At 40.2% G+C, this 16,448-nt stretch overlaps 1 protein-coding gene across 2 annotated transcripts in view; it reads right to left on the bottom strand.

Annotated features, from left to right (window-relative positions):
• Positions 1-2,657: 2,657 nt before the first annotated feature.
• Positions 2,658-16,448, bottom strand: part of LOC106565743 (microphthalmia-associated transcription factor) — a 29,040-nt gene continuing 15,249 nt past the window's right edge. Inside the window, exons 1-9 of one of the 2 annotated variants that reach the window (XM_014133195.2) lie at positions 6,564-7,739; positions 5,865-6,092; positions 5,540-5,635; positions 5,250-5,367; positions 4,916-4,999; positions 4,487-4,540; positions 4,281-4,356; positions 3,970-4,117; positions 2,658-3,822 (exon numbers count right to left, since the gene is read on the bottom strand). In XM_014133195.2, coding sequence (XP_013988670.1) covers positions 3,421-3,822; positions 3,970-4,117; positions 4,281-4,356; positions 4,487-4,540; positions 4,916-4,999; positions 5,250-5,367; positions 5,540-5,635; positions 5,865-6,092; positions 6,564-6,596 — 1,239 coding nt within the window. In that variant the 5' untranslated portion in view covers positions 6,597-7,739 and the 3' untranslated portion in view covers positions 2,658-3,420. Of the gene's footprint in view, positions 3,823-3,969; positions 4,118-4,280; positions 4,357-4,486; positions 4,541-4,915; positions 5,000-5,249; positions 5,368-5,539; positions 5,636-5,864; positions 6,093-6,563; positions 7,740-16,448 lie in introns of those variants that run through there. The other variant, XM_014133193.2, reaches the window with a different exon arrangement.

Raw genomic sequence — 16,448 nt, 5'->3', positions numbered from 1 at the left:
AAGACATCAGTCAGGAAGTTAAAACTTGGTCGCAAATGGGTCTTCCAAATGGACAATGACCCCAAGCATACTTCCAAAGTTGTGGCAAAATGGCTTAAGGACAACAAAGTCAAGGTATTGGAGTGGCCATCACAAAGCCCTGACCTCAATCATATAGACATTTTGTTGAAAAAGCTTGTGAGAGCAAGGAGGCCTACAAACCTGACTCAGTTACACCAGCTCTGTCAGGAGGAATGGGCCAAAATTCACCCAATTTTTGGTGGGGAGCTTGTGAAAGGCTACCCGAAACATTAGACGCAAGTTGAACAATTTAAAGGCAATGCTACCAAATACTAATTGAGTGTATGTAAACTTCTGACCCACAGGGAATGTGATGAAAGAAATAAAAGCTGAAATAAATCATTCTCTCTACTATTATTCTGACATTTCACATTCTTAAAATAAAGTGGTGATCCTAACTGACCTAAGACAGGGCATTTTTACTAGGATTAAATGTCAGGAATTGTGAAAAACTGAGTTTAAATGTATTTGGCTTAGATGTATGTAAACTTCCGACTTCAACTGTAGTACATAGTACAATTAGCACACATTATGCAGTTAAATGCCTTGTTCAAAACAACTGGTCATCGGAACTCAGAAACCTCAGGATTCCGAACTTCAGTGTGTTGAAGACAACTGGGAACTCGCGAAACAAACGAGCTCCGACTGGGAATTATTTTTCTTGAGGGCATCTTTCTAGAGCTCCTACTTTCTGACATGAAGGTCACTGACGACATGATTTGACCTTGTTTTTTCCCGAGGTCCCAGTTGTCTTGAAAGCACCGTACGTAAGTAGTAGGCAAGCCAAATATTTATTTATTATAATTTTTTTAATTGGGGGGGACTATCTTAATAGACATAGAAATGACTAAAACTAAATTAAATATGACGTGTTGGGTTACATTACCTACAGTATTTACTAAAGGGCTATCTTTTACAGTGAATCATGGCACAACGCCTCTGACCTAAATAGCTTGTAGCATCTCCCTCCTGAGCACATCTGGTGTTTGGGTTAAAGTTAAAGATAATATGTGCCCTTGGCATTAGAATATCAGGTCCTGCTTAAAGAATGTAAACAAAGCCAGTAGATTAAGGACTTCGGTCATGCTCTGCATGATATGATACTCTGCTCAGCTCACTGACTAACTGAGGTTGTGAGAATCTCTCAGGCTGTTTAAAGAACATTGGTGCAGTGACATTAGGTTATCAGGGCCTGCCTCAGTAGAGCAAAGTATTATTGATGTATGGAATGTTGGGTTTAAGTGTATAAAGTGTGTACTGATGGACGCTGCTGAGTATGAATGTGGTGTGGGGGAATGAAGGTGGAAATGTTAGACAAGTTGCTAAGGTGGAAACCATCAAGTTGAAACTTTAGATTGAGGAAACTACACGATTCAAGGTTGCTGAGATCACGTCTGTTAATTCTGATCATGGTGGCTGAGGTGAAAGCCACAGCAGAATCCAAGGACCTTAGTTAAAACTCCCATCTGATCATGGTTAATTTGATATAAGTAGGAGCCTAACAACTGCATCTGATCCTGGATAATTTTATATGAGTAGGAGCCTAACAACTCCTTCTGATCCTGGTTAATTTTATATCAGTAGGAGCCAAACAACTCCTTCTGATCCTGGTTAATTTTATATGAGTAGAAGCCAAACAACTCCTTCTGATCCTGGTTAATTTTATATGAGTAGGAGCCAAACAACTCCTTCTGATCCTGGTTAATTTTATATGAGTAGGAGCCAAACAACTCCTTCTGATCCTGGTTAATTTTATATGAGTAGGAGCCAAACAACTCCTTCTGATCCTGGTTAATTTTATATGAGTAGGAGCCTAACAACTCCTTCTGATCCTGGTTAATTTTATATCAGTAGGAGCCAAACAACTCCTTCTGATCCTGGTTAATTTTATACGAGTAGGAGCCAAACAACTCCTTCTGATCCTGGTTAATTTTATATGAGTAGGAGCCTAACAACTCCTTCTGATCCTGGTTAATTTTATATGAGTAGGAGCCAAACAACTCCTTCTGATCCTGGTTAATTTTATATGAGTAGGAGCCAAACAACTCCATCTGATTCACAGGGACCTTGTTCATGAGCAGGTCCAAAACCTGGCACAATACCTCAGCTAACCCTTCATGGGTGATACTGTAACGCGTTACACAATATCTCAGCTAACCCGTTAAGGGCGACACAGTTTAGCTGAGGTGCTATATTCACGTGCTATATTCCCGTCAGCGGAGTTTAGCAAAAAGTGTCAGCCTATGTTATATATAAAAATACAAAAATTAATGGGATCCCAGGAAGAGTAGTTGCCGATTTAGCAGTAGCTAATAGGGATCCTAATAAAATACGAAATACTTACAGAGGACCATGTAGTGGTCTTATGGAAAGTTATATTAGGAATTGATATTAGTCATCATGAAGTTATATTAGGGATAGTAATTCAGCAGTCTGACATTCAAAAACAATGGTTGCAGGTACTCCTTCTGAGCTAAATATGTGTCATTGGTTTGACCTGGACAAAACATTATCTTCATGTGCATTACAACTTTGTACGGGGTAAGAGCAATGATCTAAATGATATGGTTGAGATAGCCAAGGGAATAAAAATAAAATGAATTCACTTTCAATTTAATACTTAATTAAAGGCCTACTTCAAAAAACTAAATCACAAAATATGTATATTTACAGTGTTGTTTTGTACAAATATCTTCACTTCAGATATCACCACGTCGGAAACAAAATTCATCAATAGATTGTATTCATTCAAATTGTATTCATTGTTCCTGAAAGTTGTTTCTAGTCGCAAATAATATTGTAGGTTTCAAACCATTGCTTCTAAATTTAAGGGTAAAAATGTGTTTTTTCTCATCTTAAAATCTTGGTGAAATTTTATTATCAGTTAATTTAAGTATTCAACTAAATATATATTTCTCTATGATATCTCACAAAACAAATGTTTTAAACTAATTCAACAAATGGTCATGATATGAAAAAAATATCAAAATATTACACATGTAATACATTCTTGCCATGTTATTGTGCACTTCCTGTCAAATAATTCACACATGAAAAGTGAACGTTACAGTACAGTGAAATCTCAGCAGTCACCTTAGGTAGAATAGCCTAATCTGAACAGCCAGATTTGATTCCAGAAAGAGACACAATATTGTAAAACAAACAAAAACAAAAGACAAAACTTCTGAACACAATGGGAGGGAAAATCCCACTGTCTTCATCCACTGAGTATGGAGGACAGCTTTGGATGCTAGCAGGGAAGCATCTCAAGGAATAGGCCATAGCAGCACCTAGCGTTGGCTCCAGTAATAACAAGGCTACTTTATAAAATGTCAGTGTGATTTGAGCTTGTGGGCAGTGCTAACAACCATGATCATTCTCCTCCATGCTTGAGCTGCTGCTACGCCTGCTGCTGCTGTTGGAGGTGTCTGGGGAAGCTGAGGACAGAAGGGGGTCATTGGATGATATGGGCGACAGGGTGTTGTCCATTAGAATGTCCTTCAGTTTAGTGGATGCTTTGCTGGAGCCATATACCCCTGGGTCACCAGCATCCAGAGGGCTGTCGTTAAAGTGGATGGTACCGTTGTTGAGGTCCAGTGTGGTGGGAGGGGACATGTCGGGACCTGGCTGCTGGTACAGGTCTGAGGGACAGTCTCCTAAGATGGGCTCCTGCTTGATGGCTCGGGCTATCAGCTCAGAGGAGCAGAGGGAAGACGATGGCAGAATCGCAAGACCATGAGCCCGTGCCTGCATCTCCAACTCCTACACAGAAACACACACAGAAAACACATTAACCCACAAAGAGTATTAAAGTACACATTCCAAGGAGTATTAAAGTACAGAAGTACAAAGGTTTTCCCTCAAGGCGCCCCTGTACCATGCTCACTGGCTCCCTCTGGACTGGCGTACCTGTATGCGCAGCATCAGATGGCGGTTGGCATGCTCCAGCCTTCTCTGTCTAAGCTCCACCTCCTTGGCTCTCTGCTGCTCCCTCTGCAGCTTCCTGATGTAGTCCACTGAGGCCTTCAGAATGGTGCCCTTATTCCAGCGCATGTCCCTAGGGACCGCAGGAGACAACAGTCAGTGCATACATGAAGCATAAGCAACTAAGCAGCTGATCCTTAAACTACATGAACCTTTATGCCATCCGGAAGCAGCCAGAGATTTTTGGTAGATAAAAAAGATGAGTATCCAAAAGTGGTATAAACTGTGCTACTTACGGATCATTAGACTTAGGAATCAGGGTTCCAAGCTCTTTGATTCGATCGTTGATGTTGAACCTTCTCCTTCGTTCAACTACAGTGTTAAGAGACGAAAATTAGGAATCAGTTATAGTATCGTGAGGATCTGCAAATCAACTCTTGAAAAATATCAATTTCAAAATATCCCAAATAACTGACTGCTCCTCTTTGCCATAGAAACTCACTTAAGTTGTGGTTGTCCTTTTTTTGTCTCTCTTTGGCCATCGCTCGAACCTCAGCTTTTGGGCGGAAGGGAAACACTTTTGAGTGACAAAAGAAGGTGTCCTATTCCATACATACTCAAGATGATTACAACCCATTTCTGGCTAAATACCATTCATGTTAGCTATCTTTGCTACAATTTTACTGAGACAGTATATAGATCCATATTGTGTTATATTTTTCAATATGCACAAAATACTTCACAGAGACCTTTAATGCTGCATTTCATATTACATACACAAAATATCCAATCTGAGATAGATTATTATGAATTCCCATTGGCATTTTATTTCAGGTACATTAGTGAGCCGCCATGAAAATAGTTTCATAAATGTATTAAAATAATTCAAATGACAATGGCTTAAAAATGTGAAAATCTAGTGCCAACGTACCAACTGGAAAGCCCTCGGGCCTTTGGTAGTTGTCAAACTGGCCATAGGATCCAGTATTGTCCAGTACGTGCATCATGCCAGGAGCTGGAGTATTGGTCAATTATTTGATCAATTTAATGTATAGCTAACAGTATATTTATGCATTTTACAAATTGTACACAATATGTATGCATCTTTGCTTCTTTAACTGTTAGTATATCACTACAATGGTTTCACAAATTGAATATAAACATGTTTAAATATTTTTAATTTGAAAGGGTTGAAATTATTAACATGGAGCTGCTTTGCTGAGGGTGTTATAATGTGTTATACCCAGTAGACAAAAAACATGAACCTGAGAATTCCCTTTTGATGTTGGATAAGCTACCAGGGCAGGAGTTACTGATGGCAAGTCCACTTGGGGGAAGCCCTTGATTTCCATACATGTCCAGAAGGTTACCAGATACAGGGAGCTGAGGAAATGAACAGAACATTCAATAATTGCAATGCAACAATTAAGAAAGATATTTATATTCTATAGCATAAAAATCTGTAGTTCATATTCAGTAAATGTGTTGTAGGGCCTGTAGCTATTGCACTCATCACTTGAAAAAGTTGTTTCAATTGTAAAGGATGTCAACTTACTGTATTAGTAACCTGGAGTCCTGGGTCCATAAGTCCAAAAATATCCTCATTATAACTTGTTTCCAAGCTAATAATGTCATCAATGACATCATCCATCTGTAATAAGGATGGAAAACACATTAGAAACCAACCTATATAGTAGGGCCAGATTTTTATTAAAATAATGTTCTGTTAAATAACATTGAAAGATATACTAGAAATCTACATGTATTTTGTAATCAGTTTACCATTTTCATGAAGTTAGTTATAAATCCACTGTGAAATCCAAATGAGAAACCAGGGTGAATGGTACATTGGATCTCTGTGGCATCTCTGTTATGCCTACCTCCTTCTCGCAGTTGGAGCTGAGGGTCAGCAGGGCCATGGGGCTGTTGGGGGCACTGCTGCCTGGGCCGGGGGGCATCCCGTGCTCCGGGGGCTGGCTGGGGCACTGTAGGCTGCCGGCCTGGCTGCCAGGCTTACCCCCAAGGGTTGTGGACAGGTACTGCCTCACCTGCTTCCTCTGGGCCTGCTGGATGTGGTACTTGGTGGGGTTCTCCAGATGCGTCTGTACCTTGGTGGGGGAAAAGGAGAGACATGGAAGGCAATTAACATTTTTCAGAAGTCAGTTTTATTCAATGTCAGTATTGAGGTAGTCATCTTATCCTATGGAAACGCATAGTTATCCACTGAAATGTGGCTTTGTAAAATGTTGTCTCACAATACAGATCTTTGACATTGTGTGGATTGATCTTCAGACTAGAATGCATGCCTGAAGATCAACACACATGGATGTGACACAATCAGAAACAATGGACAGAATAATTTCAATCGGCGCCTCCAGTTATACACCTCTTTATTTATATTACTCAATGACAGTCAATTATACAACACAGTTAGGACATTGTCATTGATTAGTGAACATTTCTGTTATATTATTAGAATTCTCAGAACAAACATAGTACTGTAATATACTATAAATATAGTAATACTGCATCCTGATAGAAAACCACACCAAAAAAAACTGTTCAGTAGCACATCTCACCTGGTAATGGCTGTATTCAAGCATCTCCAACATATTGTAATTTGTATGATAGTATGTATCAGATATTCCCTTGTTCTGGTCAGTCAACTGTGTGGACACAGGGCTAACATGAAAATAACAGGACAGACTTGGTCAGTTGAACTTATTAAAGGAAAACCCCTCATGAGTTATGTAAGTTAGGAGACAGGGGGAGGATACCAGGGCTCATCCTCCCTGTGTTGTGTTGTTCTAGTTAAACTGAGAATTTATGTCTTCACAGGGTTCATTTGACGTCAACATCTCTGTCTCACAAAGGACCCTTTCTGCTGGTGGGTTACTAGTCTCCAAACTGAAACTCGCTCACGGCTAACTAACGTTTCATCTTTAGTTCCGCTCATCTAGTATAAAACATAATTTGTTCTGAGAACACGGAATACAATTGACACCACTGTTCCATTACAAACAGAGCATATGAAAAGATAAATCCCAAAATGTAGCAGCATTTTTAAACAGATTGTCCATCCCCCTACCAACTTTTGGTGTTAAGTATTTAAGCACTAGTCTGAGTGGTTCACAAATGGTGTGCCAGGATCCACTAGTCAACTAAGTCATAGCCAGTTCCTACTTAGTCTGCCACTTAAGAGGCAACTAGGGTTAAAATAGAAAAAATGGGCCAAAGGCATGGCACAATAATGGAATCACTGCTGACTTGAAACCTCTGGAATATGACATTACCAGAAACAAATATAACTGTGTAATTAGGAACATTAATCTATGCCAAAGTTCAATAGTTGATCCAGATCACTAGGCCTGTATGCTAATAAAGTTCAACACTGCTTAGTGAAATCTGTTATATCTGGTTTTCAGAAGACATTCATGGTTCCAAAACCATGTCAAATATAAATAAATAAAGACAATATAAGTAGTTGTATCTAACACAAGGGGCAACTGTACTGTATATAAATGAATCAGTTAAGATTCCTATAAACAGAGAATATTCTCACTCTCACACCCTTCTATAGAAAGATCATTGGTTTTGACTGGTTTTGGCCTGTCTCTGCATGTGTATAGAAGCTATGAGCCGAGTGTGGGTCTATATGCCCACTGGGATTTCCACTATGCAAAAAACAAAGAAAGTATTAGCTAATTTATAGAACTATTCGTTTTTAGTATAGAGAAATATGCAACCAAAAATTGTAGAATAAAAATAAATAAAAACATTTAATCCACAAATCGTTCCAAAAATCCTCATTAGAAACACCCGCCACCCTTTCCTCCAAAATCTATTATCATAAATGTTGAGCTCACATCTGACCATTCTATTCTAACAAAGCTGGCCCATTATTCTGGGACAGTAATTTAGAGTTATACAGCAGGCGTCATGCCTGGAGCCAACACGTGTGATGTTGCACATCTCTCTCTCTCTCTCTCTCTCTCTCTCTCTCTCTCTCTCTCTCTCTCTCTCTCTCTCTCTCTCTCTCTCTCTCTCTCTCTCTCTCTCTCTCTCTCTTCCCACATTACTATTAGATTTAGTTCTTCTCTAGCTGCCTGTCAACAGTATATTATATTGACACTCCTTGCACCCTTAAGCACATACAGTGGATGCCTATACATACATGCTTTCACACAGGTCATAGTAATCAAGTTGTGGTACATTAAAGTATTGTATTGCTTGATTGTACTTCTTTAAAATATCACACAGAATGTAGATACACGTGTGTGCAGACTGCGCACATATCAGTGTCTATTGCCTTAGTTAAATAAAGGCTAACACCACACCCTCACCACTGACCAATCAGATCTACCTGACAAAGACTGTGTATACTGAGAATGAAGAAGGAACCCTTAGCGAAACACAAATACAACTTAGAAAGACTCCACAAGGCACATGCTTGACCAGTAGCACTATACAGTAATTCATCTGTCTTAATCGTCCTTTATACATTGTAGCCCTTGGATATATACGAATAACCACAATAATATGTTTGTTCCAGGTTTATTTAACCATTGTACAAGTTTGTTAAAGGCCCCTCATGAGTTATGTAAGTTAGGAGACAGGGGGAGGATACCAGGGCTCATCCAAAGTGTGATTTTCTTGTGTTTTATATATATTTCCACAGGTTGTAATAATATTGTGAAATTGTTAAAATTATAATAATGCCCTTTCAGTTTAAGAGCTGTTTAAAAAGAGCACCTGAAATTTCTACCTGTTTTGGTAGGATGGAGTTTTGGCCTGCCTGGTGTCATCATCAGGTGCAAAATTATCTAATAGGAAATAAGAAAGAGAGTTCCAATAGAATAGCATAGAATAAGAAAGAGAGTTCCAATAGAATAGAATAAGAAAGAGAGTTCCAATAGAATAGCATAGAATAAGAAAGAGAGTTCCAATAGAATAGAATAAGAATGAGAGTTCCAATAGAATAGCATAGAATAAGAAAGAGAGTTCCAATAGAATAGAATAAGAATGAGAGTTCCAATAGATTAGAATAGAATAAGAAAGAGAGTTCCAATAGAATAGAATAAGAAAGAGAGTTCCAATAGAATAGCATATAATAAGAAAGATAGTTCCAATAGAATAGAATAAGAAAGATAGTTCCAATAGCATAGAATAGAATCGGATAAGAAAGAGAGTTCCAATAGAATAGAATAAGAGAGTTCCAATATAATAGAATAGAATAAGAAAGAGAGTTCCAATAGAATAGAATAAGAAAGAGAGTTCCAATAGAATAGAATAAGAAAGAGAGTTCCAATAGAATAGAATAGAATAAGAATTCCAATAGATTAGAATAGCATAAGAAAGAGAGTTCCAATATAATATAATATAATAAGAAAGAGAGTTCCAATAGAATAGAATATAATAAGAAAGAGAGTTCCAATAGAATAGAATATAATAAGAAAGAGAGTTCCAATAGAATAGAATATAATAAGAGAGTTCCAATAGATTAGAATAAGAAAGAGAGTTCCAATAGAATAGAATATAATAAGAAAGAGAGTTCCAATAGAATAGAATATAATAAGAAAGAGAGTTCCAAACCTCTCTGCCAATAACAGCTGGTTTTCAGTGTTCCCCTTCCCACTCTAACCACTCCTAGACAGTCATAGCAAATGTGTTGCTAGAGAAATTGCTCTATGCTAAGAAGCTATTTTTGTTAATTTTTTACCATTTTAACTGAAAACAATCACAGTAAGGTGCTTAGTTGTTACCCAGAAATGATTTGATATTGAGATAAAAACAGCTGCATTGGATCTTTAAGTTCCGCATGCCCTTCGAGCCATGCACACCATATGCTGCACTAGTCGAGACGTAATTCTTGGAAATAACCCTTGAAAAGAAAAATGGAGCTTAATATCTTTAACATAGAATGTCCTTTCTAATTTAGGAACTTCTGCTTACTAAGCTGTTCAGCGCTGTACACCATTATGTCAAAGAGACAAACATTGTTCTGAATGGGTCAAAGTATAAACCAAAAAAATGTCATGTGTCTTTCTCTGTCTGAAAAATCTAAAGAGATGAGGATAGAAGCCAAGTCATTACAACACACTAAACTGCTGGTCTGAACATGCATATTTCCCCATCGATGTCTCCCAACTACATACTCATGTAATTGACTAGAGAAGTATTCAAAATGACTGTGCTAATAGTGCCAGCTCTGAAAACCCTTCCATGGATGGGAGGTGAACAAGTTGGTGAAAGAACTGCGCAGCCGTGAGTCAAAATTTATGAGGATCCTCACAGGAGATAAAGCGATGTCAATAGCCGCTCTAACTAACGTAAAGGTCTACCATTCCATCCTAAACAGTATGATGCCTTTGTTGGGATTACTGGAAACCGTGACTTGGAGTGGAGGAACGGGCTACCAGATAGAGATAGAGAGGTGAAGCACATGCAGGGGAAGTGCCCTACGGCCTGGCAGAACCTTCACCGATAATAACCCAGAGAAAGATCTCTTTGTGCTAACATAGTAGAGGACGTCTTTGTTCCGCCCTCATTTTGTGTCCTTTTCCTTCAGCCAAACCTTTGGGTTAAGACACATACGTGAAGAAGAGCAGTATTCCTCATCTCCCCACAGCGACTTTACCCCTCTTTTATTTATAGCCTCTTCGCGAGATGGAGGTTTATCACCTACCCACAGAGAGCACATGGGCTTACATTGATGGCTATAGCCACTGGCTGCCATGATCCCTTGGCCTGTGTATAACTACTTGTACACACTGCTGAGGAAAAACTCTTGACTATTTATCAAACTGCATTGAACTAATGTTATTCTCCAACTAAAGTCATTTAAAGTATAGTTTACTATACATTACCACCTCACATTCTTCTAATCAGAGAAACAATGTAACTATTATGTTTATTTCAGAAATCACTGTAGGGTATCATAGCACTACTAGTGACCTGCAGACCCTTTTCTTGCTCTATGATAAAACTGTCTGTTGTCTGGATGATAGCCCCTTTGCCTAAAATGGGATACTTTGAGGTCTTATCCTAACTTGAGACATGTGTTCACATGCATCAGGCTGTCACTAATCTTGCATTTCCATGAACATTTGACATTAGGGTGCCCTGGTGCCATGCAGTCTAGAGCGTAAAACTGGACCAGAAACCAGTCAATGGACACAAGAGAGGTTCATGCCCCATTAGGTTTCATATCACCAGTCCTGGCAAAACCTTATCTCCCCAAAAAAACAGATGTTTGCTTTCTTTGGACTATTCTGTAATGATGGGGAGGTGAGTCGGAAGCAGGTGAAACGTTTTAATAAAACAACAAAATCACGAACACGACACTAACATAAGGCATAACGCCGATACACAAGAAAAATACCAGTGAACATGGGAGAGTGACATATAAAGGGGAGGAAATTATGAAGGTAATAGAGTCCAGGTGTGAATCATAATGAGTCACAGGTGCGCGTAATGATGAGTGCCAGGTGTGCGTAATGATGAATCCCAGGACCGGTGGTTAGTACTCGGGCGATGTCGTACACCGGAGGGGAGGAGCAGGAGCAGACCTGACATATTTTTTAAATACTTTATGCTGAAGTTGTGGTCTGTACATTGTGATCATAAGAATGGTAATGTTATACTGTTGTTGGGGTGAAAAAAAGTAAATGCAAACATAATTTCCAATTTAGTCATTTAGTAGACTCTCTTATCCAGAGCAACTTACAGTAGAGCGTGCATACATTTCTCATACTGGGAATCAAACCCACAACCCTGGCATTGCAGTAACCATGCTCTCTACCAACTGAGCCACAAAGGACAAAATGCATACAGGTGACTATTAAATCATTTTTATGACCAATCTGAATTTTAAACCGCCTGCCACTGCCAGCTTGTTTGGTCAGTTGTGTGATGGGGCAGGGGAAACCCTAACTTATCTCACATTCATAGACACAGCTAAGTACTAAGCTCATAAGGCATGTGCTTTATAAATTACATTCTTTAAAAATCAATGGGTATATATCTTCAACAGCAGAAAGCCTTATAGATTGTGCCTTTAAACCATTTCACAGATGGGATGTATACACTCTTATTCACCCCTTCTTCCCTTGGACTTTGATTTCTTAGATGCAGGGTTAAGATATGTGTCAAGGAGGTAGAGATTTGGTGAACAGAGTGGGAGAGAGATACAGCGTGGAAGTTGATGAGACCAGACAAAACACTGAATGCATATCTGTGAAAGACAGCTCTTCGTTGAAAACAAGAGAGACTTTGTGAGTGTTTAAGTGACCGCTATGTGTTGGGTTCCATCGTAGCCCCAAGGCACTGGGTCTTGCTCTCTAGCCTTCCAGCCCATAGTTACAAGCCTCTGACATTGCAGGCGTGGGAGCTGCTGTGATGACATGGGCTGCTCAGCTAAGAGGATGGCAAACGGACAAAGAGACATCTTCTACTTGGACCAGGGGTTGTGTTGTGTGCTATTGGGCCTGTGGCAAGATAAGTTAACAAGAATGTAACCCTTCTCTGCCCAGAATGGCAAACATTGTCCAATTTATGAGGGATTAAGAAAATGCACTTGCCTAAATTATGAACAAAAGAGCTTATGTTTGCAGCCGCGTAAACCCACAGAGCTGGTTTATCATAGCCTGGTATGGGACTATGAGATCTCAGATAAACTTGCTATGACAATGTAAGTCCATTAAACAAGGGAGGTCTGATACTGTACATCCTGCCGTAGGGTCAAGAGGCGCAGAATCTATAAATGTGTCATGAGTTCAGCGATGTACTGTATAGCACAACACTAAAAATACTAATGAATGCAGAAGGCAGAACATTTGTTCAGTGTGTCTAACATATATATATTTTAAACTACTCAGTGAATCAAAAGTGGAGACTGCAATGCATTTATCAAATCTGAAACAATATCCCCCATCATGCCTCAGCTGGTCCTCTGTAACTCAGTTGGTAGAGCATGGCATGTGCAATGCCAAGATTTTGGGTTAAATTCCCAGGACCACCCATATGAACAACGTATGCACGCATGACTGTAAATTGTGTCTGATAAATGGCATATATTTTGAGCAATGTTCCCTCTAATTTTGGGGGGCACTGAGCAAATTTTAGGCCTTGTGGTCGGAAACTTGAGAGAAGTTTGTGCAACTTCCGGCGCGTTTACAGTGAACATTGAAGCTGTACCCTTACAGTTTTAGACAGTAGCCAATAGGCTATTGTGGCTATTTCAGTATAATGTAGGCCTACCAATGGAGCAAATCCCATAACATTTTCACGTGGAAATAGCTTTTGATTTCTATGATATAGCCTACAGTAGCCTATATGTGGTGTTCATTGCAGGCCTACATTGCATGATACTTTTTTAAAGCGTTTTTACATTATGAAGGGCTTGACATTAATTCATGATTTTTTACTTGGTCTGTAACACCATGGGCCAACTAGGTGACTGTAAATTGCATTGTATTGTGTTGTATGATGCAAGAAATCACTTTTCAAAATAAAATGTATTATTATTACCACACAGAATATTAGACAATGTAGGCTGCCCCTCTGCCTATTAGCTTATTTGCAAATTCAAGTCTGTCTCAAAATATAAATCTGTCTCTTTAATTAAGACATAAGCTTTTTACCTGACTGGCTTTTCAAATACAGCATGAAATGTAGCCTTCAGGTTTTGTGCTCTTGTAGGAAGCAGTAACTCCCCATTGCTGACCTATACTTATCTATAACTGGACTAATAACTCATTAACTAGCAAAGAATATCAACAAACGTGCACTGTGATCTGAAAAGCGCATTCACTTGCGGGTGATTAAAAGACTGCTCGTGTGCTACCCCCGCCAATAGAATTCTACTCCGTTGAGCTCTGGCTCTGCCTACAACAAAATCACAGACTCAATCTTTCAAAGTTACAGTTGTAGTCGGAAGTTTACATACACTTAGGTTGGAGTCATTAAAACTCGATTTCAACCACTCCACAAATTTCTTGTTCACAAATTATAGTTTTGGCAAGTCGGTTAGGACATCTACTTAATCTAGTAATTTTCCAACAATTGTTTACAGACCGATTATTTCACTTATAATTCACTGTATCACAATTCCAGTGGGTCAGAAAATTACATACACTAAGTTGACTGTGCCTTAAAAGAGCTTGGAAAATTCCAGAAAATGATGTCATGGCTTTAGAAGCTTCTAATAGACAAATTGACATCATTTGAGTCAATTGGTGGTGTACCTGTGGATGTATTTCAAGGCCTACCTTCAAATCAAAAGAAATCAGCCAAGACCTGTTTTTTTTGTAGACCTCCACAAGTCTGGTTCATCCTTGGGAGCAATTTCCAAATGCCTGAAGGTACCACATTCATCTGTACAAACAATAATACACAACTTTAAACACCATGGGACCAGCAGCTGTCATACCGCTCAGGAAGGAGACGCGTTCTGTCTCCTAGAGATGAGCGTACTTTGGTGCGAAAAGTGCAAATCAATCCCAGAACAACAGCAAAGTTAGGTTATGTATACTGCTCAAAAAAATAAAGGGAACACTAAAATAACATATCCTAGATCTGAATGAATGAAATAATCTTATTAAATACCTTTTTCTTTACATAGTTGAATGTGCTGACAACAAAATCACACAAAAATAATCAATGGAAATCCAATTTATCAAGCCATAGAGGTCTGGATTTGGAGTCACACTCAAAATTAAAGTGGGAAACCACACTACAGGCTGATCCAACTTTGATGTAATGTCCTTACAACAAGTCAAAATGAGGCTCAGTAGTGTGTGTGGCCTCCACGTGCCTGTATGACCTCCATACAACGCCTGGGCATGCTCCTGATGAGGTGGCGGATGGTCTCCTGAGGGATCTACTCCCAGACCTGGAATAAAGCATCCGCCAACTCCTGGACAGTCTGTGGTGCAATGTGGCGTTGGTGGATGGAGCGAGACATGATGTCCCAGATGTGCTCAATTGGATTGAGGTCTGGGGAACGGGCGGGCCAGTCCATAGCATCAATGTCTTCCTCTTGCAGGAACTGCTGACACACTCCAGCCACATGAGGTCTAGCATTGTCTTGCATTAGGAGGAACCCAGGGCCAACCGCACCAGCATATGGTCTCACAAGGGGTCTGAGGATCTCATCTCGGTACCTAATGGCAGTCAGGCTACCTCTGGCGAGCTCATGGAGGGCTGTGCGGCCCCCCAAAGAAATGCCACCCCACACCATGACTGACCCACCGCCAAACCGGTCATGCTGGAGGATGTTGCAGGCAGCAGAACGTTCTCCACGGCGTCTCCAGACTCTGTCACGTCTGTCACATGTGCTCAGTGTGAACCTGCTTTCATCTGTGAAAAGCACAGGGCGCCAGTGGCAAATTTGCCAATCTTGGTGTTCTCTGGCAAATGTGAAACGTCCTGCACGGTGTTGGGCTGTAAGCACGACCCCCACCTGTGGACGTCGGGCCCTCATACCACCCTCATGGAGTCTGTTTCTGACCATTTGAGCAGACACATGCACATTTGTGGCCTGCTGGAGGTCATCTTGCAGGGCTCTGGCAGTGCTCTTCCTGCTCCTCCTTGCACAAAGGCGGAGGTAGCGCTCCTGCTGCTGGATTGTTGCCCTCCTACGGCCTCCTCCACATCTCCTGATGTACTGGCCTGTCTCCTGGTAGCGCCTCCATGCTCTGGACACTACGCTGACAGACACAGCAAACCTTCTTGCCACAGCTCGCATTGATGTGCCATCCTGGATGAGCTGCACTACCTGAGCCACTTGTGTGGGTTGTAGACGCCGTCTCATGCTACCACTAGAGTGAAAGCACCGCCAGCATTCAAAAGTGACCAAAACATCCGCCAGGAAGCATAGGAACTGAGAAGTGGTCTGTGGTCACCACCTGCAGAACCACTCCTTTATTGGGGGTGTCTTGCTAATTGCCTATAATTTCCACCTGTTGTCTATTCCATTTGCACAACAGCATGTGAAATGTATTGTCAATCAGTGTTGCTTCCTAAGTGGACAGTTTGATTTCACAGAAGTGTGATTGACTTGAAGTTACATTGTGTTGTTTAAGTGTTCCCTTTATTTTTTTGAGCAGTGTATAATTTGTCAACATAGTTAAGGTCTGTCCTCTGCTATTCCAGCACCATTTCAACTTAAACATTTAAACATCATAAAATCTACAAGGCTATATATGATTAGTCTAATACAGTGAAAACAAACTTAAAGATACCAAAAAGGCACTACAGAGGGTAGTGCGTACGGCCCAGTATATCACTGGGGCCAAGCTTTCTGCCATCCAGGACCTCTATACCAGGCGGTGTCAGAGGAAGGCCTTAAAAATTGCCAGACTCCAGCCACCCTAGTCATAGACTGTTCTTTCTACTACTGCACGGCAAGCTGTACCGGAGCGCCAAGTCTAGGTTCAAATGGCTTCTTAACAGCTTCTACCCCC

The sequence above is a fragment of the Salmo salar genome, chromosome ssa12 (genome assembly GCF_905237065.1).
Source record: "Salmo salar chromosome ssa12, Ssal_v3.1, whole genome shotgun sequence".
Classification (NCBI taxonomy): Eukaryota; Metazoa; Chordata; class Actinopteri; order Salmoniformes; family Salmonidae; genus Salmo; species Salmo salar.
This window is presented reverse-complemented; position numbering and strand designations above follow the sequence as displayed.